This window comes from Chlorocebus sabaeus, chromosome 27 (assembly GCF_047675955.1).
Source record: "Chlorocebus sabaeus isolate Y175 chromosome 27, mChlSab1.0.hap1, whole genome shotgun sequence".
In the NCBI taxonomy this organism is placed as follows: Eukaryota; Metazoa; Chordata; class Mammalia; order Primates; family Cercopithecidae; genus Chlorocebus; species Chlorocebus sabaeus.
In genome coordinates, this window is record NC_132930.1 from 33,282,158 (window position 1) to 33,309,574 (window position 27,417).

Sequence of the window (27,417 nt, forward strand, 5' to 3'; positions counted from 1 at the left end):
TTCTAGATCTCAAAACCGCAGACGAAGTGTCTTGAAATAGAAGAGGGAGTGCGGCCAGGCATGGTGCCTCACGCCTGTAATCCCAGCACTTTGGCTGGCAGAGGCGGGCGGATCACAAGGTCAGGAATTAGGGAACAGCCTGGACAACATAGTGAAACCCTGTCTCTACTAAAACTACAAAAATTAGCCAAGCGTGGTGGTGCGTGCCTGTAGTCCGGTTACTAGGGAGGCTTGGGAGGGAAGATTGCTTGAGCCTGGGAGGTGGAGGTTGCCGTGAGTTGAGATCGTGCCACTGCACTTCAGCCTGGCTGGCATAGCCCGAACCTGTCTCAAAAACAAAAACAACCGCGCCTGTCAGGGCTGTTTTAAAGTGCAGTGGAATGTGTGCAGGCAGCTTGGCATGTCCCTAGCATGAATGAAGCGCTTGGTTAATTGTAGAAGTGAATAACCTATCATCAATCCTGAACTCAGCCTTTTTTCCCCTTGTTGGAAAGTTTTTAATACAAATTCAATTTCTTTAAAGATAGGACATTTCATATTATCTATTTCTTAAGTGAGCTTTAGCAGTTTGTATCTTTCAAAGAATTCATCTACTTCATCTAAGTTTTTGAATGTCCTAATGCCAATCATAAAATTGCTCATAATTTTCTTTTTGTCATTTTAATGTCTTGAGGATTCCTTTTTTCTTAATATTTGTCAACTGTGTACATTGAACCCTGTTGTGTTGGCCCAAAATTGCTTTGAGCCTTGACTACTGTGCTTGTTCATTTAATTTTCTTTTTCTTTTTTTTTTTTTTAGACAGAGTCTTGATCTTTTGCCCAGGCTGGAGTGCAGTGGTGAGATCTCAGCTCACAGCAACCTCCACCTCCCGGGTTCAAGTGATTCTCCTGCCTCAGCCTCCTGAGTAGCTGGGATTACAGGTGGACACCACCACGCCCAGCTAATTTTTTTTGTATTTTTAGTAGAGACGGGGTTTCACCATGTTGGTCAGACTGGTCTCAAACTCCTGGCCTCGTGATCCTCCTGCCTTGGCCTCCCAAAGTGCTGGGATTACAGGCGTGAGCCACCAAACCCAGCCCCATTTAATTTTCATAACCACTTCTTTTGATAAAGATGAGGGATAAAGATTCAGGGAGTGGCCAGGCATGGTGACTCATGCCTGTAATCCCAGCACTTTGGGATTACAGAGCCCAAGGGGTCCCGTCCCCGGAGCTAGGCAAGCCTGGCTGTGCTTTCGTCCACCACAGGTTGCTGGAGGAGACTCAGCAAGCCCTGCGGACCAGGGAAGTGGAGACACTCCGCCAGGAACACCGGAAGGAGATGCAGGCCATGGTGGCAGACTTCAGTAGTGCCCAGGCCCAGCTCCAGGCCCGGCTGGCTGCCCTGGAAGCCGAGTAAGTGAGACCTTGGGCCCCAGGGAGGGACTAGCAAATGTGCCATTCAGTAGGTGACTAACTTACCCCAGTGGCCCTGGGCTTTCCTGGTTTTCAAACTGAAAGTCCTGGGTCCTGGTCAGGCACGGTGGCCCACGCCTGGAATCCCAGCACTTTGGGAGGCCGAGGCAGGCGGATCACTTGAGCTCAGGAGTTGGAGACCAGCCTGGCCAACATGGCTAAACCCCATCTCTACTGAAAACACAAAATTAGCCAGGTGCGGTGGCACATGCCTGTAATCCCAGCTACTCTGGAGGCTGAGGCAGGAGGATCACTTGAGCCCAGGAGGCAGAGCTTTCAGTGAGTGGAGATCAGGCCCCCACACTCCAGCTTCAGCAACAGAGCAAGATCTGGGCGGGGGGCGGGTGCGGGGAATAAGCCAGGGGCTCATCAGTCTCCCTTCATTTTATGAGGGTGTGCTCCCCTTTCCTTCAGGGCACTGGGAATCTGTAAGGATGAGCATTGGTTTAACCCTCATACTTGGAAGAAATCAGAAGGATCAGGGCTGCTGTTATGAGCATTTGCTCTGTTCTAATTTGTATCATCTAATTCCATCTTCACAACAGTACTTCAGGGTAGAATTGTTCCTCCACTGGTCCCTCATGCATACATATTGCATGTACTCATTCAACGAATATTTATTAAGGAACCATTGTAGGCCCAGCACTGCTTTAGGCTCTGGAGTCACCGCAGGGAACAAAACAAAGACAATGCTCTCATAGGCTCACAAATTCTGCTGAAGATTCAGATAAGAAATAAGCAAACAGGCTGGGCTTGGTGGCTCATGCCTATAATCCTAGCACTTTGCATGGGTAAGGCTTGAGCCCAAGGTGGATCACTTGAGTCCAGGAGCTCGAGACCAAACTGGGCAGCATTGTGAAACTCCGTCTCTACAAAGAATACAAAAAAAAAAAAAAAATGCTGAGCATGCTGGTGTGTGCCTATAGTCCCAGCTACTTGGGAGGCTGAGGTGGGAGGATCTTGAGCCCAGAAGGTTGAGGTTGCAGTGATCCGTGATTGCACCACTGCACTCCAGCCTGGACTACAGAGAGAGAGAGACTGTCTCAAAACAAAACAGACCCTGTCTCAAAAAAAAAAAAAGCAAACAGTTAACTTCATACCAGGCAGTGAAAGTGCTAGAAGACAGGATTGGGAGTGGCAAGGGTGGGCAAAAGAAGGCCTCTGTGGGGAGACGCTATTTAAGGACAAGGTGAGGGCACTCCTGAGGCATCTGGAGGAAGAGCATTAGAAGCAGCTGGAACAGCAGGTGCGAGGGCCCTGGGCCTGCTTCAGGCTCCTGAAAACAGCCCGAAGGCTTGTGTGGCTGAACAGAGTGAGAGGGAGGGGGAGGGGAGGAGAGGAGCTGGGTGAAGGAACCCCTGCCCTGTTGGGAAGGAGTTTGGATGTGTTCAGAGTGCCCTGGGAAGCCATCACAAGGCACTGGGCAGGAGTGACATGCCTGACTTGCCTTTTCACAGGGTCACTTCTGACTGCTGCGAAGAAACAGGGGGAGGGGGTGACTGCAAGAAGACCATTTAGGATGTGATGGCAGCAAGCCAGGTCCAGACAGGTGAAGCCGCTTGCCCAAGGTCAGGCAGCATTAATTGAGTTTAAATGTCACCTGTGTGACCTTTAGCCTGAGCTCTTAAAAACATCTCCACTGTCTCCAATACAATGCAAATCATCCAAAAGCCAGCAGGAAAGCTTTTACCAGCTAGTCTAAGGAGCACTTACTACATGCCAGGCTCCCATTATCACATTGAATTCTCACAACCACCCACTTTCATGCCCACTTTAAAACAGAGGGAACTGAGGCCCACACACAGGTGAAATGATGCCCAAGGTCGAGAAAAAAGCAGAGCCAGTATTAGAGCCGGGTCATCTCACCCGAAGCCCTGGGCTCTTACCAACTCTAGTCAGTAGATTATTTGCAGCCCCAGTCCTCCTCTCCCCACCACCTAGTAACTCCTCTCTGGCTTCAGGCTGAAAAAGCAGTGGGGGTCGGGCGTGGTGGCTCAAGCCTGTAATCCCGCCACTTTGGGAGGCCGAGGAGGGCGGATCACGAGGTCAGGAGTTCCAGACCAGCCTGGCCAACATAGTGAAACCCTGTCTCGACTAAAAATACAAAAATTTCCTGGGCATGGTGGCACGCGCCTGTAGTCCCAGTTGCTCGGGAGGCTGTGAGGCACGAAAATCGCTTGAACTAGGGAGGTTGCAGAGAGCCGAGATAGCGCCATTGCACTGCAGCCTGGGCGACAGGGCGAGACTCTGTCTCAAAAAACAAACAAAAAAAAGCCGTGGGTAGCAGCCACTGACCGCACTCCGTGTCCGCCAGCAGATGGCGACAGAGCATTAAGAGAATCCTCGCGGCATTTTCCTGCCCTAGGCCATTCTCCCAGTAGCATCCCTGCACACACGGGCCTTTGCTTCCTGGCCCTGCAGCCTTAGGGGACCTGACAGAGCTGGGATCCTGGGTTCTGCAAGTCATCTCCCCGGCGGGTCCTGGGCAAGCTTTTGCTGCTATCTGAGCCTCCCTGGCCAGGCTGAACACAGGATGGCATTCCCGTCGTGTGCTTTGAGGCACATGTGTGCCCATCTCCCTCCTGTTGAGTAATTGTCACAAGGGGGACCTGACTGCATGCCTGCTTGGAACAGACTGAAAGATTCCGGAGAGAAGCCAGGGAAGGGAGCGTCCAGGCCAGAGGACCTTCAGCTCATAGGCCGCCTGCAAACTCGCCTGAAGGAGAGAGAGGACATCATCAAGCAGCTCACGGTGAGGTTGTCAGGGGGCGCCTCGCCCACGCGCCTGGCCGGGCACTGTGGGCTCCTCTGGGAGGGGCGTTCACTTGCACCCAGCATTTCTCTAGGTGCCCTAACATCTTGCCTTATAAAGAATCCTTTCTGACTGGGTGCGGTGGCCCAAGCCTGTAATCCCAGCACTTTGGGAGGCCAAGGCGGGTGGATCACTTGAGGTCAGGAGTTCGGGACCAGCTTGGCCAACCCCATCTCTACTAAAAATACAAAAATTAGCTGGGTGTGGTGGTGGGCACCTGTAATCCCAGCTTCTGGGAAGGCTGAGGCAGGAGAATCACTTGAACCCGAGAGATGGAGGTTGCAGTGAGCCAACATAGTGCCACTGCACTCGTCTAGGCGATAGAGCAAGACTCTGTCTCAAAGGGGGGAAAAAATCCTTTCTTTTCTATTATTACAGAAGACATATGCACTAAAAAGTTAATACAGGAAAACAGAAGGCAAAAAAATCATTTTACTCCCAAGTCCAACAGCATCTGCTCCATGTTAATATTGGTTTTTTAACTTATAGAATTTGAGAAAATCTACAATTGCTTAGGTTTGAATTGTAGTAGAATCAGTGTTTTTATTGTTGATCTTCTTTTTGTAAACATAGCAAAGCCACTCCCTAGACCCCTCGAAGAGAACCCAGCTCCCTATGATTCAGTATCCAACCAAGGCCTGCTGGTCATGTCTTTGGAATGTCTCCCCCTCCGCCTGCTCCTGCCCGCCCACCTCACTTCTGTATCTCCCTGTGCTTTGAAAATTAGGTGGCATTGATAAGGAATTATTGCTCATTTGCTAAGTGTGAACAAAGGTATCACTGGTTTTTTTTTTAAGTAATCTTTATTTCTTAGAAATTACATATCGATGTTTTTACAGAGAAAATTGTGTAATCACTGAAATTTAGTAATAATACAGCAGGAGAGAAAAAAGTGGAAAATGATACACACAAACAAGATTGGCCATATTGTTATAACAGGTAAAGTGGGGGATGGATTTCATTACCCTATGTTCGTGTATGTTAGACAACACAAATATCAAAAAAAAGGAAGAAGGAAGGCAAAATCCTTTGCATACCTGGGGGTTTTCTTTCTTTGCCTTAATTACTAACTTTCTGCAGTAGGTTACCTTCACATGCTAAGAACAGTTGGATTTCCAATTTCCAGGCAAGCATAAGCTTGCCCTTTTCTTTATAAGAGGGGCTGGGGACATAAAAGACAAAGAGCAAAGGTGCTTCCTCAAAAGCTTCAGTGTCTGGCAGCTTGATTCTGACTTCCCCTTCCTCCTCTGGACTTCCCTTCTCTCTCTATTCTGCCCTCATAGCCATCTTCCTTCAAGTCAAACCCAGTGCTGTGTGGTTAGGCTCACTTAGACTCAGTTGTATTGGTTTTCCAGGAAGAGAGAAGATTTCACTATGCAGCATTCCCCAGTGCAATGTCCCACCGGAATCGGTCTTTCTCTTTCAATCCTCACCCGGGATATTTGACCCCTTCCATGAAGGTAAATTGGTTCTACTGGTTTTAATGCATTACACAATTCCATTGATTTCGTTTTTCTTAAAGGTAACCACAGGTTATTTATGGGCTGATGTACACTCAGAAAAATATTCACTGAAAAAAAAAAAACCCCCACGAGAAATAGTCCAAAGTATTAACCGTGTTTGTATCTGGCTGGGCAGATTATGTGTGGTTTTTATTTTTTATGGGATTTTGTATTTTCCAAATTTTCTAGAATATATATGTGTTAGTATTAAGAATAGCTCTATCTAGGTGATGGGAGGGAGAAGAGTAAGAATCTTCCACTTCTGTACATATTTTTGGAATTTTTCACAATGAGCATATTCACATCCAATTCTCTTATCTACTATCACAAAATCCTAAAGGTTCTTGAAAAATAGTATTTTTGGCTGAGAGCAATGGCTCACACCTGTAATCCCAGCACTTTGGGAGGCCGAGGTGGGTGGATCACTTGAGGTCAGGGTTTCAAGACCAGCCTGGCCAACTTGGTGAAACCACAACTCTATTAAAAATACAAAAATTAGCCGGGTGTGGTGGCAGATGCCTGTAATCCCAGCTAATCAGGAGGCTGAGGCAGGAGAATCGTTTGAACCCAGGAGGCGGAGGTTGCAGTGAGCTGAGATCGTACCACTGCATTCCAGCCTGGGTGACACAGCAAGACTCCATTTTAAAAACAAAAAATAGTATTTTTTAAAATAGTTCACAGGACAATACACTTGTGACCTAACTAATGTCATCTCGCGTGTAGTTTTTATGTATCCTTCGGTGTGACAAAATGTAAGTTTCACTCCAAAAATGTGAAGGCATTTGAGGCTAGGGTGGGCCCAGCCCCTGCTGGGGGTGTTATATGACCTTCTAAAATCTTAAACAAAATTGAGTTGCAAAACACATCCATCTCTAGAAGTTTTGGTTAAGAGGTTGTGAACATACATATTTATTTATAATACAAAATGAAGACTGGAGGGAAAAGTGCTTTAAAAAATAGCATGTTAAGTATATAAATGAAATTGTTGCTTCTTCTCCGATACAATTTTGATTGGGTGAGCATTATTTGCTTTTATAATAATGCTTTGTTTGGTTTTTTGCATTGCATTGCACTAACATTTCCATTAATACAAACAGAAAAAGAAGATGGAGGACGTGCCCAGCCGTGTGGTCAGCGTGCCGAACCTCGCTTCCTATGCAAAGAACTTTCTGAGTGGCGATCTGAGTTCCAGGATTAATGCCCCTCCAATAACTAAATCACCCAGCTTGGACCCAAGCCCCAGCTGTGGCCGGCCCTACAAACCCAACCAGTCTACAGATGCAAAAACTGCCACAAGGTTGTAGGGGATGTTGGGGACAGAGGCCCTTATTGTATTTCCCTGTAGACAAGAGGGAAATTAGGATTCTTTCTGGCACCTGCTAATTACCTGGCATTTGGGCGATATAAAGAGTAGTAAAACAAGCCCTGCCTTGGAAAAATGGTAATTTAGCCAAAAGGGAAGACTGTAAGAGAAGGGAATTATGTCATTCTTTGGAAGGGGCACTATTCCTGGTACCAAATTCCAGAAGGCCTTTTTCCATGGATGATCAGACAAGGGACACTGAGTCACTTAGCTGAAAACTTCAGCATGGGTTATACAAAAGGTGGACTCTATCTGGCCTGGAGGTCTGAATTCAAATTAGTCTTCCTCATTCTCAGCTGTGTGGCCTTGGACAGGTCACTTGACCTCTCCAGGTCTCCATAGCCTTGCCTCTAAATTTAAGATAATACAGCACCTATCTCATCAGACTGATGTGAGACTAAAGGAATTCATAGGATGTGCTTAGCACAGGACTTGGCACAGAAATCTTGAATATAGTTTCAGTATCATTACTAACATTCCTCAAGATTTACTGTATCACCTTGGAATTCTTTTTTGTTTGTTTGTTTGTTTGAGACGGAGTCTTGCTGTGTCCCCCAGGCTGGAGTGCAGTGGTGCGATCTCTGCTCACTGCAAGCTCTGCCTCCCGGGTTCACGCCATTCTCCTGCCTCAGCCTCCGCAGTAGCTGGGACTACAGGCGCCCGCCACCACGCCTGGCTAATTTTTTTGTGTTTTCAGTAGAGACGGGGTTTCACCATGTTAGCCAGGATGGTCTCAATCTCCTGACCTCGTGATCCGCCCGCCTTGGCCTCCCAAAGTGCTGGGATTACAGGCTTGAGCCACTGTGCCTGGCCTTTTTTTTTTTTGAGATGGAGTCTTGCTCTGTCACCCAGGCTGGAGTACAGTGGCTGAATCTTGGCTCACTGCAAGCTCCGCCTCCCGGTTCACACCATTCTCCTGCCTGAGCTTCCCGAGTAGCTGGGACTACAGGCACCCGCCACCTCACCCAGCTAGTTTTTTTTTTGTATTTTTTAGTAGAGATGGGGTTTCACCGTGTTAAGTCAGGATGGTCTCAATCTCCTGACCTCGTGATCCGCCCATCTCAGCCTCCCAAAGTGCTGGGATTACAGGCTTGAGCCCAGCCTATCACCTTGGAATTCTAGTCTCTTAATCAGGCTGGGCTCGGTGGCTCACGCCTGTAATCCCAGCACTTTGGGAGGTGGAGGTGGGTGGATCACCTAAGGTCAGGAGTTTGAGACCAGTGTAGGCAACATGGCAAAATCCATCTCTACAAAAAATACAAAAATTAGCTGGGTGTGGTGGTGTGTGCCTGTAATTCCAGCTCCTCGGGAGGCTGAGGCACAATGATCGCTTGAATCCAGGAGGCTGGAGGTTGCCGTGAGCCGAGATCATGCCACTGTACTCCAGCCTGGGCGACACAGGGAGACTCTGTCTCAAAAAATAAAAATAAAGTCTCTTAATCTGTAGGTTTGGTTAATCCTGCATAATTATCAGAACTACAACCACTAAGTCTCAAAGGAACAATGGAGAACCAAACAATGGTGAACCTTCTGTTTTCAAAATGAGGATTAGGTACTCCCTCCCCAGCCCCATCCTTTACAACTTGTTTCCCACTACTAATAGTTGGCCGGTCCCATTCGGGTGTTTCTGAAGAGTAAACATGCAGTTACCTTTCCCTGAAAAGATGGTGGGTATTAAGCTGTTTCGTGCATAATTTTCAAAACCATATAAAAAACCTTTTTTTGTTTTTAGGATACCAGATGGTGAAACGGCCCAGCCCAAAGAAGCCCAGCAGAAACAGGGCTCTCCGCACCAGGAATGGTTTACCAAGTACTTTTCTTTCTAAGCCAATCTTTGGAATACATCACAGAGGATACTTGAAAAACATTTCTTTTAAATCATCTGATTGAAGGAATGAACTAAAACCGACCAACCAAATAATATGCTTGTAATATGATTTATATATGAGAGATAAAACAAATTTTGGCATTAACACTTCATACTGCTCTGCCAGGCACAGTGGCTCACGTCTGTAATCCCAGCACTCTGGGAGGCTGAGGCAGACGGATCGCTTGAATCCAGGAATTTGAGACCAGCCTGGACAATACGGTGAAACCCCGTCTCTACAAAATATACAAAACTTAGCCAGGCATGGTGGTGTGTGCCTGTGGTCCCAGTTACTTGGGGGACTAAGGCGGGAGGATCACTTGAACCTGGGAGGCAGAGGTTGCAGTGAGCCAAGATCGAACTCCTGCACTCCAATCAGCCTGGTGACAGAGGGAGACCCTGTCTCCAAAAAAAAAAAAAAAAAAAAAAAAAGTTCCATGGTTCCATGGTGACAGTTCATTACAAATATCTTGACATTAAACAAACCAGTGTTATTAAAAAGCATCTATAGGAAAATGTTATTAGCATTACTAATGACCTGTATGTTGTATTTCTAGTGCCCATAACATCATACTCCATTTTGTAGAATATCAGACTTTGTGATTTCCATGATCTACTTTAAAAGTGATTATACTTGTCCTTAGGATCCTAGTCAACTCCACTGGAAAGCTGTTTCTATGTAAAATGATGCAATTCCAAAATGCACATCTAACCTCAATAGGAAGATGAATAAAAGTTAAAATAAACAGGAAGTCAACTAAAAAGAAAACAAACCAAACCTACCAGAAATGGATGGTAGCAGGCTTGGACTGAGTATTTTCACTTCCTTGGTCTAAGACAAGCAGCAGATTATAGATGGGATGACACCTACCTCTAAAAGGGCTTTGCAAAGATTAAGCAAGATAAGTTAACATGAATTGGAATTAAGTACCTCAAGGTTTTTCTGTAAATAACCAATCCTAGCCCAGTTACAGGTCTCAATGTAATGACTGTAGCGTCAACTTGATCATTTGTGAAGGTCTCTAGACTATCTGTTCTTTGAAGTCAAAGATCTTCTAGACTGTGCACATGGTTCATGCTGTAATCCCAACACTTTGGTAGGTGAGATGGGAGGAGAGCTTCAGGCCAGGAATTTGAGACCAGCCTGGGCAACACAGTGAGACCTCCATCTCTACAAAAAATAATTAGCCCAAAGAAAACAAAAAAATAAAAATAATAAATAAAAATAGTAATAATTAGCCAGGCACAGTGGTGGGTGCCTGTAGTCCCAGCGACTTGGGAGGCTGAGGTAGGAGGAGAGCATGAGCCCAAGAGTTTGAGACCAGCCTGGGCAAGATAGTGAGTGAGACCCCCATCTCTACAGATAAAAAAATATTTATATCCTGAACCGCTGGTCTTTGGGTTTGAGCCATTTGCCTCATGGTGTGTTGCTTCTTCATTGCATGAATTCCCAGTGGATTAAAAAGGAACCGGAATGGCTGTTCACGGTGCTGTCCTTGCTCTCAGTCCACACTGATTTGTCTCACCTTCTGATGGAGCAAGGTGATTTGACAAGACTCAGTACAACTTTTAGGGGGCAAAATATTTTTTCAGTCTTTGGTGCTGGCCCAGGAGGTGGCCCACAAACCAATGTTAATTCTATGCATTGTCAAATCTTTGCTCTTTAAATAAAACTTTGAACAACTGGGCAATAAAAATAGTTGACTTGTATTGATTTTCCACAGAAAGGTAAAATGAGATGAAGACAGCTTGGAAATAGAAAGTTCACTTCACATTAACCTCAATCACATCACCTTAAAAAAAAGCTGATTACACATTATAACTGTCAAACAAACTTACATATTAAAGGTAAATTCACTGCCTAATCAAAGAGGCCCCAATACATTTTTAAATACAAACACTTGTCTTCATACATTAACACGCCATATTGTTTTTCATTACCAAATATTTTTTGTGAGTTTCCTGCTTAGAGTGTCTTAGTTCGTTCAGGCTGCTCTAACAAAATATCTTACTTATACTGGATAATTTATAAACAATGGAAATGTGTCACTCACAGTCCTAGAGGTGTGATCCCCGGGCAGGAAGAGAATTTTACTAATTAAGACTGTACATCTGTTTTGACTCCTTTCTTGTTGCAGGCGCCTGAAAGATCTTCTTAAATTTCTAAATTCTACCCTGCAATGATTATATCTTTGTTAACAAAATCTTTGCATGCTTCTATAATTTTTTCTTGAGGCCATATGCCTTGAGTATTGAAGTAAGGCATTTTAGGACACAAACTTAAGCTTTTTGTTTGATATTACCAAACTGCCACTCAGCAAGTTTCTAGCAATTTACACCCTTACCAGCAGTAAATGAACCTGCTGTGCCTAACACTATTGACAAAGAAATACAATTTGATAGATAAAACATTCTTTCTGTTTTAGTTTGCATAATGATTCCATCAATCTCTCAAGAGCAGAGTGGTCTAGAGATGACAGTGATGGCGCAGAAGTGACAGACAGTGGAGATGAAGAGAAATTATCCAATTCGGGATTAAGTTAGGAGAGAGAAAAAATGGGATATGATGGTAAATCTCTTCAGGCTGTATTATGACGTATGGAAGAGGTAACATGTTCCTGTAGCAAAACTGAAAGGAATACTATCTGTTCCACATGAATGCAAACTGTTTTGTAATTGGGGTAGGTAAGAATGGATTCACCTAGTCAATGGCTTGCACACCACATACCTGAGCCCTTAACTGCTCTAACATTGATGTAATATCCAACCCAGCAACTGTGATTGAGACTACTTGGTTAATTTTTCTCCAGGATCCATCTGGATTCTGCAGACGAGGCTGGCAAATTAAATGGAACTATGATAAGGACCGTCTTACTGCATCTGTCAAATTTCCAAGGGTAGCACTGATCTTGACTGTCACCTCACCTCCACCCCCACCCCCAGGATGCAGTATTGTTTGTGTGTTTGTTTTTGAGATGGAATCTTACTCTGTCACCCAAGCTGGGGTGCCATGGTGCAATCTCAGCTCACTGCAACCTCCGCCTCCCAGGTTCAAGTGATTCTTCTGCCTCACCCTCCTAAGTAGCTGGGACTACAGGTACCCACCACCACGCTAATTATTGTACTTTTAGTAGAGACGGGGTTTCACCATGTTGGCCAGGCTGGTCACGAACTCCTAACCTCGAAGTGATCCGCCCGCCTCAGCCTCTCCAAGTGCTGGGATTACAGGCGTGAGTCACCATCTGGCCTCAGTATTGGTTTTGATTATTTCTACCAGCTCCTCCAAGATAATGACAGAGGCCCCAGGCACTCACAGTCACCTCATCAGTTTCTCACTATCCCTCTGCAGGGAACTGACACTCTACTGTCCTTGTTGCAGTACTCCTCTTACCTCCCACAGGTTTGACTCCTCACATTCCCCTCCACAGGGATATTTTCCCAGGGCACCACTAGTGGAATCCTCAGCAACTGGGCCACCCCCTCGTGAGGTGACTGTCCATACCTCACACGCTGCTCCAGATGGGTTTTGCTGTCAGTTGGGCAGTGAGTGAGCCGGTCCCCAAGCCCCATCCTACTGCCTGCTCTCAGACCACATCCAATCACAATTCTCTCAGTCAGGTCCTCCACCAGGCACGCCCCAAGACACAATGAGAAGCGCAAGACATTCACTGGGGGGTGTGAATGCCTTCAGCCAAAGCCCACCAGAAACGCCTGTATTTGAACAAGTTGGGTCTATTCATCACAGAGAACCATAGGGCTTCTCAGACAGAGAATGTCACAAAGAACCTCTTTTAGGATTCTGGCCCTGGTTGGGTGATTTCAAGGAAGTGAGGATTCACTCGACTGGATGCTGTCAGAGTGGGGGCGACTGTAGGATTGAGCATCTCAATACATCTTATTTATAGGAAGGTGGACTAGCATAGGAATAAAGGTATAATTGCATATATATACATACATATATAGCAACTGTCACTCATTTTAACCAGGAGAAGGATGTTTGGTATTTTGTGAGTGGTAAACTGACCCTGAATTTTCTTTGTATGTGCTTAGACAAAATTATGAAGTGGTTTATTTTATCATGGCCTGAGAGCAACTTTAGAGTTGGTATTCAGAGACTGTTTATGTCCTACAGGAGAATGACATGACCGAACAGTGTTGTCAGCTTCTGAATGTTAGGGACAGGTGTTTTTTTCTCTCTTTCTCAGGAGAAACACCTATTTAGAGAAAGGGGAGAGGAAATAGAAGACAGGAAGAGCCTATGATGTAGGTCTGACAGGTGGGCCAAGGAACATTGGGGCAAAAGAAGGCAGGACAGCTCCAAAGATGTCGTGGCCAGGCTGATGGAATCGCCCAAGCAGACTGCTCAGTATTTTTTTTCATTTTTATTTTTTTGACACAGAGTCTTGCTCTGTCACCCAGACTGGAGTGCAGTGGCTCGATCTCAGCTCACTGCAACATCCACCTCCTGGGTTCAAGCGATTCTCCTGCCTCAGCCTCCTGCACCTGGCCTCAGACTGCTTATTAGAGGAGTCCTGTGTCAAGCAGAAATGGCCTAGCACCTGGACCTCCACTGTGCTTGGTGACAGCCAGGACTAGCATGGCCTGGGCAGGAACATGGCGGCAGATCCCCAATGCCAGGAGCTTTTGTAACTGAACTCCTTGAAGCTGCTTTCTTGAAGGGAGGACTGAGCAGCACTCCTCCACAACCTCTAGAGGCCCACGACCAAACACTTGGGAATGTCAACAGTTAAGACATTTGGGTAGAGGAGAAAAGAGGAAAGAAGGGAAGATGAATGAAAAAGAATTAAGTTTAAGTAAAGAATATGAAGATGGGCTAGGCGTGGTGGCTCATGCCTGTAATCCCAGCACTTTGGGAGGCCGAGGCGGGCAGATCACTTGAGGTCAGGAGTTCAAGACCAGCCTGGCCAATGTGGCAAAACCCCGTCTCCATTAAAAATACAAAAATTAAGGCCAGGCACAGTAGCTCACGCTTGTAATCCCAGCCCTTTGGGAGGCAGAGGCGAGCGGATCACGAAGTCAGATCGAGACCATCCTGGCCAACATGGTGAAACCCCATCTCTACTAAAAATACAAAATTATCTGGGTGGGGTGGTGCATGCCTGACGGCTACTTGGGAGGCTGAGGTGGGAGAACTGCTTGAACCCAGGAGGCCGAGGTTGCAGTGAGCTGAGATCACACCACTGCATTCCAGCCTGGACAGAGTGAGACCCCGTCTCAAAAAAAAAAAAGTAGCCCATCTACTTGGGAGGCAGGAGAACTGCTTAAACCTCTGGGAGGCAGCGGTTCTTCTGGGGGGAATGTCAAATGGCTGAAAAGGTCACCCACCAGCTTTGATGTCGGGTGGCAGGAATGTCCTGCAGGAGGCTGTGCTGCCAGCTGCTGTTTGTAGAACACACAGGCTACCTGATGGCTGGGTTGGCCTTTCCCCAGCACTTGCCTGTGGCACCCCGTTGTGCCACTGCACTACAGCTTGGGTGACAGAGCAAGACTGTCTCAAAAAAAAAGGCTGTCCTGAAGATGTAGGTAGGTTTATCTGTGGAGAGTGACAGCCCACAGGCAATCTGCATCTTGGAGCCTGACAAGGAAGCTGGAAGCTAAGTAGTATTCAAGAAAAAAGGCCCTCCTGGTGGAACTTTCTACCTTTCAAAGAGCTATCACACCCAAGACAACTTTGGCTTCTTAAGAACACCCTGGAACCACAGGTGGGTGGGCTGTTATCAACACACTGACCAGGGAAGAGAGGTGTGAAAACTCACTTCAAATCCTGCTTCTGTCAAGGGTTAAAGACTAACCTCTTGACTTTGGGCAAATCACTTAACCCTCCTAAATCCCATACTCCTCCTCCATAACCCTCCTCTTCCCGGAACAACAGAAATCACTAACACCTGAAAAATACTTGCTACATTCTAGCACCCTTGCTACTGACTTCCCATTCAACATCTCCTTTTTCTTTTTTGAGATGGAGTTTCACTCTTGTAGCCCAGGCTGGAGTGCAATGGCACGATCTCAGCTCACCACAACCTCTGCCTCCCGGGTTCAAGCGATTCTCCTGCCTCAGCCTCCCAAAGTGCAGAGATTACAGGCGTGAGCCACCACACCCGGCCTCAACATCTCCTTTAATCTGCAAAAATAATCCTGGAGGATAGGTCCTAGTCTTATCCCTATTTTACAGACTTTTTTATCCATCTGTGAAAATGGGAACAACAATATTGATTCTGTTATAAGCCTTCTAGAAGACTGAATAGGATCATTTAAAGAATATGTGTGGCACAGATGTTTGTTTGAAAGTCGAAAAGCCTGAAGCCTATGGACGGACCTTAGATCAAGCAACAAGCCAGGCCAGAACCCACCCCTGGACAATCAGAGCGGGAGTCTCTTCCAAGACATAATACTCCTCCACTCCTTTCTAGTCACTCTAGTCCCTTGGAGTCAAATCCACTGGCAACAACCTTCCTTAATGGAAAATGTTTCTCCTCCCAAAACGTAAAACAAAAATGAAACACGCAAACAAAACTCAAAACAGAAAGAGACAATCAGAGCATGCTTTAGCACCTCATAGCTCACCTATGCCCCCACTGTCATGCTACTGAAAACAGTGTCTGCCCCATTAAACAGATTCATTACTGCAGAATGTAATGAATGTTAGCGTATCACTGCTCCCACTATATCCTTCTCTGTCAAAAAAAAAAAAAAGTAAACAAACACCACGTAAAATATAAACATACCCCAAATAGAAGTCAGCATCAACCTAAGGATCCTAGTGTAAGATTACTACACTAACCCAGGAAAATTCCATCCTCTTCCCACCTATTTACAAAAATATCCTCATTGAGAGCTCTGGAAACATTACAAGTATTGTATTAGATTCCCCTTCTTGAGGTAGTTCTAAGTCTTAAAACAGAGCAAATTTACATACTTTTCTACACACCACTGAGGGGTAATTATCGTAAGACCTACAACCAAAATCCCCATCTCCTGATTCTCAGGCTACTATACTCTTCTCCTTCAGATCAAACTACAGGAAACACACATACAAAGATGAAAAGTCATACAAAAATTTAAAAACAAAGCCACCATAGAAAAGAATCTGTATCATCACACTCACAGTCTAAACTTTGCTTAAAAAAAAAAAAAAAAAAAAAAAAAAAAAATTGGTTTATCCAAGCTACAGACATGTTATAAAGTACTCAAGAAATTAACAGCTTATAAAAATAGTGGAAAAATTTTCAATGCAAGCATAAAACTAAAATGAACTCATTATCTGGCAAAGAGTTCTTCCAAAATGTCAAGTCCCCAGGAAGGGATATGTGGCCAACCTCACGCACCAGCCCACTCATAGGCCGAATGCCTCTGCCCTTTGCTCACGTTGGCTTCAGAGGTGCAGGGATGTTGGCAGACGCCTGCTCCAGGTAGGCCAAGGAGCCCTGAGGGATGTCGGCGGGCTTTTTGTGCTGCACGTTGATTTCCTCCAGCACCTGCTGCCAATGCCTCAGCTTTGTCAAGTGCTTCTGGACTAGTGCGTCTTTCCGCTGTAATTCATTCCTTAGCTCCGACACATCCTGCCGATGAAAGCGATGGAGTAAGTCAGAGCAAACTCAAGAAAAACACACACGGTTCTGGTTGGTTAAAAGGCTAACAATTCAAAACAAAGAGAATCCATTAAACCATATTAAGCCCACTACTCTGCTTGGCTCCATTATTTAATTAACCCAAATGATAGATTCTGACATAAGTTTATATGGGTTTTCTTTTTTTTTTTTGAGACGAAGTCTTGCTCTGTCACCCAGGTTAGAGTGCAGTGGTGCAATCTCGGCTCACTGCAGCCTCCACCTCCCAGGTTCAAGTGATTCTCCTGCCTCAACCTCCTGAGTAGCTGGGATCATAGGCATACGCCACCACACCCGGCTAAATTTTGTATTTTTAGTAGAGATGGGGTTTTGCCATGTTGGCCAAGCTAATCTCGAACTCCTGACCTCAAGTAATCCACCTGCCTCAGCCTCCCAAAGTGCTAAAGTGCTGGGATTACAGGCGTGAGCTACCACGCCCGGCCTATGTTTATTTTTCTTATAGAAAGTAATATGCAAGTTACAAAATTGAAAAGGGCAGCCAAAAAGAAATCAGATTGATATGGTTTGGCTATGTCCCCACCCAATCTCATCTTGAATTGTAACTCCTACAGTTCCCAAGTGTTGTGGGAGGAACCTGGTGGGAGGTAACTGAATCATGGAGGCAGGTCTTTCCCATCCATGCTGTTCTCCTGGTAGTGAATAAATCTCACGAGATCTGATGGTTTTAAAAATAGGAGTTTCCCTGCACAAGTTCTTATCTACCGCCACGTGAGATGTGTCTTTCACCTTCTGCCATGATTGTGAGGCCTCCCCAGCCACGTGGAACTGTAAGTCCATTAAACCTTCTTCTTTTGTGAATTGCCCAGTCTCAGATATGTCTTTATCAGCAGTGTGAAAACAGACTAATACGCAGACTCTATCCCATCCTGGTCCCCAGCCACCCAGTACCTCTCTCCAAAAGTTACTGCTGAGAACCTGAAACACTGAAAATCTGAAACATTTGTTAACAACTGTTTACAAAAAACTCCACACCACTATTCTATCACTTCAGATTATGAACTGTTAAAATTACATTTTCAAGAGCTTTTTATGAACAACAGCATTACATCCTTTACTAAAGACCCAGTCTTGGACATATCTGCATTGTTATTCAAGTATTCACACCGGGAAATGATCTGACATGATAAACTGTAAGAATATCTATCCCCAACAGCTGGTATCATGAAAGAAAAGAGACTTTTTGGTTAATTGGGACTAGTTACTTCAAAAATTGCCCCCAACCAGTAATCTCAATTCAGTGTTTCTCACTGAGGGCATCGCTGGCTTTTTGGGCAGGACGATTCTTCACTCTTCCACATGGCATGGAACAGATCCTAGCCCAACCCATTCAATGCCATTAAAGCTTCCCAAGTCATCGTGGCAACCCCAACACACTTCCAAATGTCCTAGCTTAGAACAACTGAGATCAACGAAATCCTGAGTTTCCAGGAGCCTGGGTCGAACACTACTTTTTGATTTCTTGGATTCCTGTGTGCAAGGCACTGGCTAAGGCAACTGGGGACACAGATCTCAGTTTTTGTCAAAACAAGCCTATATATGTTATGGCTTTTTATCCTTTTTTCACATGGCAGAATCTTTTAAGAAAAATCTTTCCTGAAGGCTAATGTATGACACAAGTCACATCAGAGCTGTTCTGTCTGACACTCTGCTTTTGGACCCCACTCCTTGGCTCTACTTCTTGTTCAGGTTGTCCCAAACATGGATGACTAGCCACGTTTCACATTGACCTATAAAGCCTGAATGAAACTCACGGGAAACGGGTACATCTCATTTAAAGCATAAAAGGATTCCTGGCACCACTTAGTTATTCCTATAGAGCTAAGGTGAAAACTGGGTCCATACCTCTTTGATAACTTGCTCTGGTTTCTGGACAGATAACTGCAATCTTTTTTGTAAGAAAAAACACTCTGTCTGTCTTGCAATATCCAGAAACTTCTGGATACACTGATCAACACCTTAAAAAAAAAAAAAGGACCAAAATTATTAAAATAAGAAAAACAACAGACCCATGTATCTCCCTCATAAATGAATAATCAGAAGGTAAAAACAGAGCTTTCTCATAGACAACTCAGGGATTTTAATCTTGGCCACAGCAGTAGTAATAACCCCCAACTTCTCATGTGTTAACCAACATTAAACAGCAGATAATTTGTGCTTTTCTCAGGTTAAAAAAAAAAGAGAGAGACGTTAATACAGTATAAAAGCCATGAGATCTTTAAAAAGACAATGCAGCTGGGCATGGTGGCTCAAGTCTGTAATCCCAGCACTCTGGGAGGCCAAGGCGGGCAGATCATGAGGTCAGGAGATCGAGACCATCCTGGCTAACATGGTGAAACCCCATCTCTACTAAAAATACAAAAATTAGCTGGGCGTGGTGGCACATGCCTGTAATCCCAGCTACTCAAGAGGCTGAGGCAGTAGAATCCCTTGAACCAGGGAGTCTGAGGTTGCAGTGAACCGAGATCGTGCCACTGCACTCCAGACTGGTGACAGAGTGAGTCTCAAAAAAAAAAAGACAATGCAGAGGCTGAGCGTGGTGGCTCATCCTGTAATCCCAACACGTTGGGAGGCTGAGGCAGGAAGACTGCTTGAGCCTAGGAGTTCGAGACCAGCCTGGGCAATACAGCAAGATCCCATCTCCACAAAAAAATAAAAAAACAAAAATTAGCCAAATGTGGTAGCTCACACTGTGGTCCCAGCTACTAGGAGGGCTGAAATGGGAGGACTGCTTCAGCCCAGGAGGCAGAGGGTGCAGTGAGCAGAGATCATGCCACTGCATTCCTTAAAAGGGTGAGAGAGCAAGACCTCTGTCTCCAAAAAAAAAAGAGAGAAAGACAATCCAGAGATCCAGCAATTAGCATCATAATTTCCAGTTACAATGGCACATATAAGGCTGGGCGCAGTGGCTCACGCCTGTAATCCCAACACTTTGGGAGGCTGAGGTGGGTGGATCACCAGAGGTCAGGAGTTCGAGACCAGCCTGGCCAACATGGTGAGAACCCCATCTCTACTAAAAATACAAAATTAGCTGAGTATGGTGGTGCATGCCTGTAGTCCCAGCTACCTGGGAGGCTGAGACAGGAGAACTGCCTGAACCCATGAGGTGGTGGTTGCAATGAGCACTCCAGCCTGGGCAACAAAAGTGAAACTCCATCTCGAAAAAAAAAAAAAAAAAAGGAACATGTAAAATATAGTACGAAGAAATCAGAAGCTCTGGTTACCTTTAGGGACAGAACTCGGGGAATAAAAAGAAGCACAGGAGACTTTTCTCTGTAAGACCTATTCCAAAAATAATAAAATTTTTTTAAAAAGCAGTACACACCATTGGTCTTCTTCTTTACCTAGTACCAGTATGAAAAGTTCATTATAAATGATTCATTATGGGTGATAAAAGATGTCAATTAATAAACTGAACCAAGAGTCAGCAGCTTATAGAGATTATGTGCACACATTTCAGTCCCTGAAATATTCTCTTAGGATAAAAGGAGGACTGAAACACATGAAGTATAAAATTAGCAACTAGGAAATCTTGCTGAAGCCAAGAACATTGTGTACACAGAGGGAATGCTTACCAGTTCGAATTTCTTCCTGATCAGTGCCATTGACATAGTCCTGACTCACCAGAGACGCAAAGCAAGCCTGTGTAATAAAAACGTAGGAAAGAAAAAATGTCATTCACACATCAAAAATTTTACTCCAGAGGAAGAAATAACTTCTCCTGAAGCCATGTGATAAAGTGGCAGCATCTGTTTGCACATGAGATGGCAAGACATCATGCCAATGGAAACATTTGATAAACTCAGTTTACCAATTAATTAGGCCCATGGAGGAAGCGCCAGGCAAATGAGCTGGCACCACATTTGGTCTCTGTCCTACCACATGTCCCTTCCCCGTATCTTATTCCACACCAGGCCCAGACACTCTTCCAGCCCCACTGTGGCCTCTTGCTGGTGCTTACACAACTCACATCACCACCCATTCAGGACTCAGGCCAATCTTCTCCCCCTCAGAGAGACTAGCTAGTCTACCCTTTCTAAACTGTGCCCCTCCTGCTCACGCTCCACACCCAAGCACAGTTTTATAGTTTTTCACATAATTAAGTGACATCATATCCATTATTTTCATCCATTATTATCTGTCCCCTACTAGTAGGTGGGAATTTTGTCTGTCTTGTTCACCATTGTCCTCCTAGTGCCTGGAACACTGCCTTGGCACAAGGGAAATGTTTAATAACACATATTACTGACTGACTGGACGGCCTAAAAGAGCAAGGTTGGTGTCACATGGATAATCAAGTCCCAGAGATAGTTATCTCTAAAGGGCACCTATACAGATGCAAATGTGAATCAGCCAAGGGGTTCTGCGCACAAGCAACTCTAAAGAAATGTACCAAAGCAGGCCCACTGCAGGAAGTGGGCAGGGAGATTGGGGAGGCACAGAAAGAGAACAGCATGGCAGCTGGAAGAGCAGGAGTTAGAAAGGAAGCCTCAAATACAGGAAAGCAGAGCTCTGTCAGCAATCAGCAAACTACACTTGGTGTGAGGCAGAGAGATCTGAGCTCAAATTTAGAACATTATCTACACGTGAAGGCCCTTTGAAAAGCAAAACTTCTGCCTGCCTGCAGCTCCCGCGCTTGATTTACAGAGAAAGTAAATCAGAAACACAGATTGCCCATTCTCGGGATTACTTTGAAAGTTGACTCCTGGCCGGGCACGGTGGCTCACGCCTGTAATCTCAACACTTTGGGAGGCCGATATGGGTGGATCACGAGGTCAGGAGATCAAGACCATCCTAGCTAACATGGTGAAACCCCTTCTCTAATAAAAATACAAAAAATTAGCTGGGCATGGTGGCACGTCCCTGTAGTCCCACCTACTCGGGAGGCTGAGGCAGGAGAATCGCTTGAACCTGGGAGGCGCAGGTTGCAGTGAGCCAAGATCGCACCACTGCACTCCAGCCTGGGTGACAGGGCGAGAATCTGTCTCAAAAAAAAAAAAAAAAAAAAAAAAGGGCCAGGCATGGTGGCTCACGCCTATAATCCCAGCACTTTGGGAGGCTGAGGCAGGAGGATCACAAGGTCAGGAAACCGAGACCATCCTGGCTAACACAGTGAAACCCTGTATCTACTAAAAATACAAAAAATTAGCCAGGTGTGGTGGTGGGCACCTGTAATCCCAGCTACTCAGAAGGCTGAAGCAGGAGAATGGTGAGAACCTGGGAGGCAGAGTCTGCAGTGAGCCAAGATCACTGCACTCCAGCCTGGGCAACAGAGAGAGACTCTGTCTCAAAAAAAAAAAAAAAAAAAAACCCACACACGAAAGTTGACTCCTGTTGGGTTTGGGATGTGGGTAGGATGTACCTCCTTTGTGAGACCTATGGCTACTGGAAAATGTCACATCAAGAGGCCAACCAGTCACAAACTGGCCAAAAAAGCTGGGCCAGCTCCCCAGAGCCAAGAGGCCTACCAGATAGGGTGGCAGGAAATCTGATCTCAAGAATTTTACTGCCCTCCACCCGCTTAAGAAAAAAATTTGGGGTCAGACGTGGTGGCTCACGCCTGTAATCCCAACACTTTTGGAGGCCAAGATGGGTGGATGGCTTCAGCCCAGGAGTTCAAGACCAGCATGGGCAATGTGGTGAAACCCTCTACAAAAACAAAAATTAGCCAGGCGTAGTGGTGCGCACCTGCAGTCCCAGCCACTTGGAAGGCTGAAGCAAGAGGACCACTTGAGCCCAGGAAGTGGAGGCTGCAGTGACCCAAGATTGTGCCACTGCACTCTGGCCTGGGTGACAGAGTGAGCCTCTGTCTCAAAGAAAAAAAAAGAAAAAAACAGATACACAGGCCTTTATAGACAGTTGGACAGCTGTATTAAGAAGAGAACAGCCTTTTTTTTTTTTTTTTTTTTTTTGAGGCGGAGTCTCACTCTGTTGCCCAGGCTAGAGTGCAGTGGTACGATCTTGGCTCACGGCAACCTCTGCCTCCCAGGTTTCAGTGATTCTCCTGCCTCAGCCTCCCAAGTAGCTGGGATTAAGGCGTATGCCACCACAGACCACTAATTTTTGTATTTTTAGTTAGAGATGAGGTTTCGCCATGTTGCCCAGGATGGTCTCGAACTCCTGACCTCAAGTGATCAGTCACCTTGGCCTCCCAAAGTGCTGGGATTACAGGCGTGAGCCACTGCATCTACCTAGAAAGAGAATAGCTTTTTAAAAGCATGGCTAAAACAGAGCCTTTGCCTGGAAAGTGCCAGTCCTCATTTCCACAAACCCAATCGCTGGCTTTGAGCAAGTAACTTGTCCTCACTGAGCCTCCGTTTCTCTATCCATGAATGGAGGAAATGGAACTAGATGGTCTCCAACGTTCCCTCCAAAATCAAGAGTGCATGAGCTCAATAAATTCCTTCCATCAAAGAGCATGTACTGAGCAGCTAGAATGAGCAGACAGAAACCTCAAGGGGTGGCACCCCAATAGGAATGAGAAGCAGGTAAGCAGGCGCTTCCATGTGCCACTGGAAGCTGTGAAAATTGAGGTCCACACAGAACACAAGGGAGGAAATAGGAAAAGTTCCAAAGAAAATGTGGCCTTTGAATTGAATCTTGAGACAAGACTAGACCAATCGTGATCACCCAGCAGCAGAGAGAGGATCCAGCTCGCACCTCTCCCACTCTCCTTCGCCTGGCTAAATCAAAATGCTTCTTTGGCTTTCATGCTCTCTGGGAAGCCTTCCTTGATGTACATACCTATATGTGCTCCCACAGTACCCTAGATTTCTTCTATCAGAGCAGTGATCGATCCTACAGCAAGGCAACTGCCTGCCGTTTATCACAAGCTTCCTGAAGGTAGGGACTGGTTTTCTCCGTATTCTCCGTATGGATAATCAAGTCCCAGAGGGAGTTCTCTCTCAAGGGCACCTACAGACACATATGTGAATCAGGCAAGGAAGTCTGTGCACAGGCAACTACACTACAGGCTCCTTCAATGTCTGACAAATGTTCATCTAGCACTTGCCATCTACTACCACTGTATTAGCCCTACAGGATACACAATGTGAGGGTGCGGGTACAAAACAGGTAGTCTCTGACTTCATGCAGCCTGGTTTAATGGTAATTAAAAAGGCCAGAGAAGGGTCCACTGAGGAAGTGACGCAATGAGCTGAGGAGGGGCCTGGAAGCCCAAAAAGAAAACAGATGGTACACATGGGAAATCTTGTGTGGCTGGAGTAAGAAAATGAGTCTCGGCCGGGCGCGGTGGCTCAAGCCTGTAATCCCAGCACTTTGGGAGGCCGAGACGGGCGGATCACGAGGTCAGGAGATCGAGACCATCCTGGCTAACACGGTGAAACCCCATCTCTACTAAAAATACAAAAAATTAGCCGGGCAAGGTGGCAAGCGCCTGTAGTCCCAGCTACTTGGGAGGCTGAGGCAGGAGAATGCCGTGAACCCGGGAGGCGGAGCTTGCAGTGAGCTGAGATCCGGCCACTGCACTCCAGCCTGGGCGACAGAGCGAGACTCCGTCTCGGCGGGGGGGAAAAAAAAAAAAAAAATGAGTCTGAAGGAAAGAACTCAACATGCAAAGCCTGGGAGACCACACTAAACATCTTGATCTTCTCTCAAGAGCAACAAGCAGCTACTATAAGTTTTTAAGCAGTAGGGTGCTGGGAGTCAACTTTGGCTAAGATTGTACAGGGCCAGTCTTTCAACAAGTGCCCAGGACAGAGAGCCAGTTCCCCTCAAGAACAATGCTAGATGCTGCTCTAAAGCTCACCAGTTCCTTCCTTTACCACTTACCACCACCTAAAAGGCATCTCCTCCTCCTCCTCTCCCTCCTCCTAAACGGTCTCAGTCCTTTAAATCATTTATTTCTGGCTAGGCACGGTGGCTCATGCCTGTAATCCCAGCACTTCGGGAGGCAGAGGAGGGTGGATCATGAGGTCAGGAGTTCAAGGCCAGCCTGGCTAAGATGGTGAAAACCCGTCTCTACCAAAAATAAAAAAAATTAGCTGGGCGTGTGGCGGGCGCCTGTAATCCCAGCAACTCAGAAGGCTGAGGCAGGAGAATCGCTTGAACCCAGGAGGCAGAGGTTGCAGTGAGCCGAAACTGTGCCACTGCACTCCAGCCTGAAGGAGAGAGTGAGACTCCATCTCAAATCATTTATTTCTAAATCTTTGTACATCCGTGTGGTAAAAGCATTTTGTCCATGCAGTCTGAATAATATAATTGCTTACAAATTACATATTTATAATTATAAATGTACCACTGTGCTATTAGATACAATATTAAAAGTCACAAAATTTGGATTTTTATTTATTTTTATTTTTTTGAGATGGAGTCTAGCTCTGTCACCCAGGCTGGAGTGCAATGGTGTGATCTCGGCTCACTGCAACCTCCGCCTCCTGAGTTCAAGCGATTCTCCTGCCTCACTCTCTTGAGTATCTGGGATCACAGGCGCATGCCACCATGCCTGGCTAATTTTTGTATTTTTAGTAGAGTCGGGGTTTCACCATGTTTGTCAGGCTGGTCTCGAACTCCTGACCTCGTGATAAGCCCGCCTCGGCCTCCCAAACTGCTGGGATTACACGCGTGAGCCACCGCGCTGGGCAAAACTGGGATTTAAATGTGGAAAAGTTAACTCCAATTTGAAGTTATATTACTTTATTACTAGGAATAGCTCATCTTCCATTTTAAAGACCACTGGAAATCACCAGAGCACTTATTTTCACCTCTCTATCTTCCCTCAATACACAGTTCACCTTTCTTGCTACAAGGTAAACTCCTTGGGCAGAACTGAGATTGGGTCATCTGTGGCTCCCTAACCTCCACCATTCCTCTCTCCTCGGCCCCTAGTACCAAGCTGCGCCTGGTAATTTAAGGAAGTCAATTTCCCCTCATAAGAGTCTCTTTAGGATCGTTTGAGGGTGAAGCCCAGCGGAAAGGATACAGGACACAGTAGTGAAACTTTGAGCTCCGAAAAGGCTTAATGAACATGCAGGGATGCAAGAAACGGTGCTCAGGGATGAGACCGACGACTGGTTGGGATGGCAGCAGCCGGTTGGGAATCTGGAAGGGTTCCAAGTTTGGGGTTTAGGCAAACTTCGGGTCCACATTTCCAGAAATCTCGAGTTTACGCGCCCCCGCCAGCAGACCTGAATTGAATACGGGCCACGGGGAAGCCTAAAGCAATGACTTACGTTCTTTAAGCCTCAGTTTCCCTATTTGTAAATTAGTTGCTCGGATCCCTGGAGTAGATACGCGTACCCGCAGTTCACGTTTCAGAAAAAAGGAAAGGCTGGGGACAAAGACGCCCATGTCTTATATTACCTCGAAAGATGACTCCAACTCGTCCACCAAAGTACTGTTGGAAGGTCTAGGAGCGCCTGGAGCTGCCTGAAGAAGCGAAGCTTGGCCCGGAAGGCCCGGTGGGGCCTGAGGGGGTCCAGGTGGCTGCCCAGAAAACATACCCCCTAACGGAGCCGCCATGTCTGGAATGGCGCAAGAGAGGTCCACTGCGCCTGCGCGGAAGCCGCCTCAGAAGGTCAGGTGTCCGGTGTGCGACGCGTGGTCACGTGACAGGACTGCGCTGTGGAAGGATTCTGTTGCGCCTCCGGAGGGAGGATTTTTGATTCTTCTGTCTTCTTGTCTATCGCAAAACAGAGTTTACATGTATTTTCCTTTTTTCTTAGCTTAAGAATTGAAGACTTTGGCTGGATTAGACCTGGTTGTATGGAAAGGAGAATGAATAACTACAGTGGAGCGAGTCCTCCCGCGAGAGTCGAGATACTACTATGCTAGTCCCGACTCTGCCCCAAATGCCTGGAGAGACTTTGGCTAAGTCACTTTTTCTTTCCGCGGGCTCTTTACCGTTGGTAAAAGGAGAGGGTCACCCACTCTCTCCACAAACATTTGTTGAGTCATTGGTTATAGCGGGAACAAGACAGGCAAAGTTCTTCCTGAATTCTGGTTGGTGATAGATAATGGAAACAACTTTGTTGAGGTTCCCAATGTGGCCGGCACTGTTCTCTTTAGATGTTTATGGTTACATCAAAGAGAAAGTCACTGTGCTAATCTTTTTTTTTTTCTTTCTTTTTTCTCAGGGTCTCACTCTGTTGCCCAGGCCGGAGTGCAGTGTCATGATCAGGGCTCGACCTCCCGGCCTCAAGCAGTCCCCCCACTTCAGCCACCCAAGTAGCTAGGACCACAGGTGCGTGCCATCGCGCCAGGCTTTTTTTTTGTTTTTGTTTTGTTGTTGTTGTTGAGTCAGGGGTTTTACCATGTTATCCAGGTTGGTCTCCAACTCCTGAGCTCAAGTGATTCTCCCGCCGTGGCCTCCCAAAGTGTTGGGAATACAGGCATGAGCCAGGGCTCATACAGGGCTGCTAATTTTTTTCTTTTTCTTTTTTGTTTTTGAGACGGAGCCTCGCTCTGTCGCCCAGGCTGGAGTGTAGTGGCGCGATCTTGGCTCACTGCAAGCTCCGCCTCCCGGCCTTTCTCCTGCCTCAGCCTCCTGAGTAGCTGGAACTACCGGCGCCCTCCACCACACCCGGCTAATTTTTTCTATATTTAGTAGAGACGGGGTTTCACCGTGTTAGCTAGGATGGTCTCGATCTCCTGACCCCGTGATCCACCCGCCTCGGCCTCCCAAAGTACTGGGATTACAGGCATGAGCCACTGCATCTGGCACCAGGCTGCTAATCTTTTAATAACCTACTTTTAACATTTGCTTATTTATTTATTTTTTGTTGTTTTTGGTGACGGAGTCCTGCTCTGTCGCC

At 46.1% G+C, this 27,417-nt stretch overlaps 2 protein-coding genes across 2 annotated transcripts in view; one reads left to right on the forward strand and one right to left on the reverse strand.

Annotated features, from left to right (window-relative positions):
* Positions 1 to 8,970, forward strand: part of FAM184B (family with sequence similarity 184 member B) — a 153,264-nt gene extending 144,294 nt beyond the window's left edge. Inside the window, exons 14-18 of the mRNA XM_008017803.3 lie at positions 1,249 to 1,395; positions 4,090 to 4,207; positions 5,623 to 5,727; positions 6,867 to 7,066; positions 8,865 to 8,970. Of these exons, the coding sequence (XP_008015994.3) occupies positions 1,249 to 1,395; positions 4,090 to 4,207; positions 5,623 to 5,727; positions 6,867 to 7,066; positions 8,865 to 8,958 (664 nt within the window). The 3' untranslated portion in view covers positions 8,959 to 8,970. The remainder of the gene's footprint in view (positions 1 to 1,248; positions 1,396 to 4,089; positions 4,208 to 5,622; positions 5,728 to 6,866; positions 7,067 to 8,864) is intronic.
* A 1,713-nt stretch (positions 8,971 to 10,683) lies between these two features.
* On the reverse strand, positions 10,684 to 26,149 carry MED28 (mediator complex subunit 28). Its single transcript, XM_008017805.3, has 4 exons — positions 25,967 to 26,149; positions 20,221 to 20,287; positions 18,491 to 18,603; positions 10,684 to 16,579 (listed from the first exon to the last, which is right to left on the reverse strand). The coding sequence occupies exons 1-4, from the start codon at positions 26,123 to 26,125 to the stop codon at positions 16,382 to 16,384; spliced, it is 537 nt and encodes a 178-aa protein (XP_008015996.2). The 5' UTR covers positions 26,126 to 26,149; the 3' UTR covers positions 10,684 to 16,381.
* Positions 26,150 to 27,417: the final 1,268 nt, after the last annotated feature.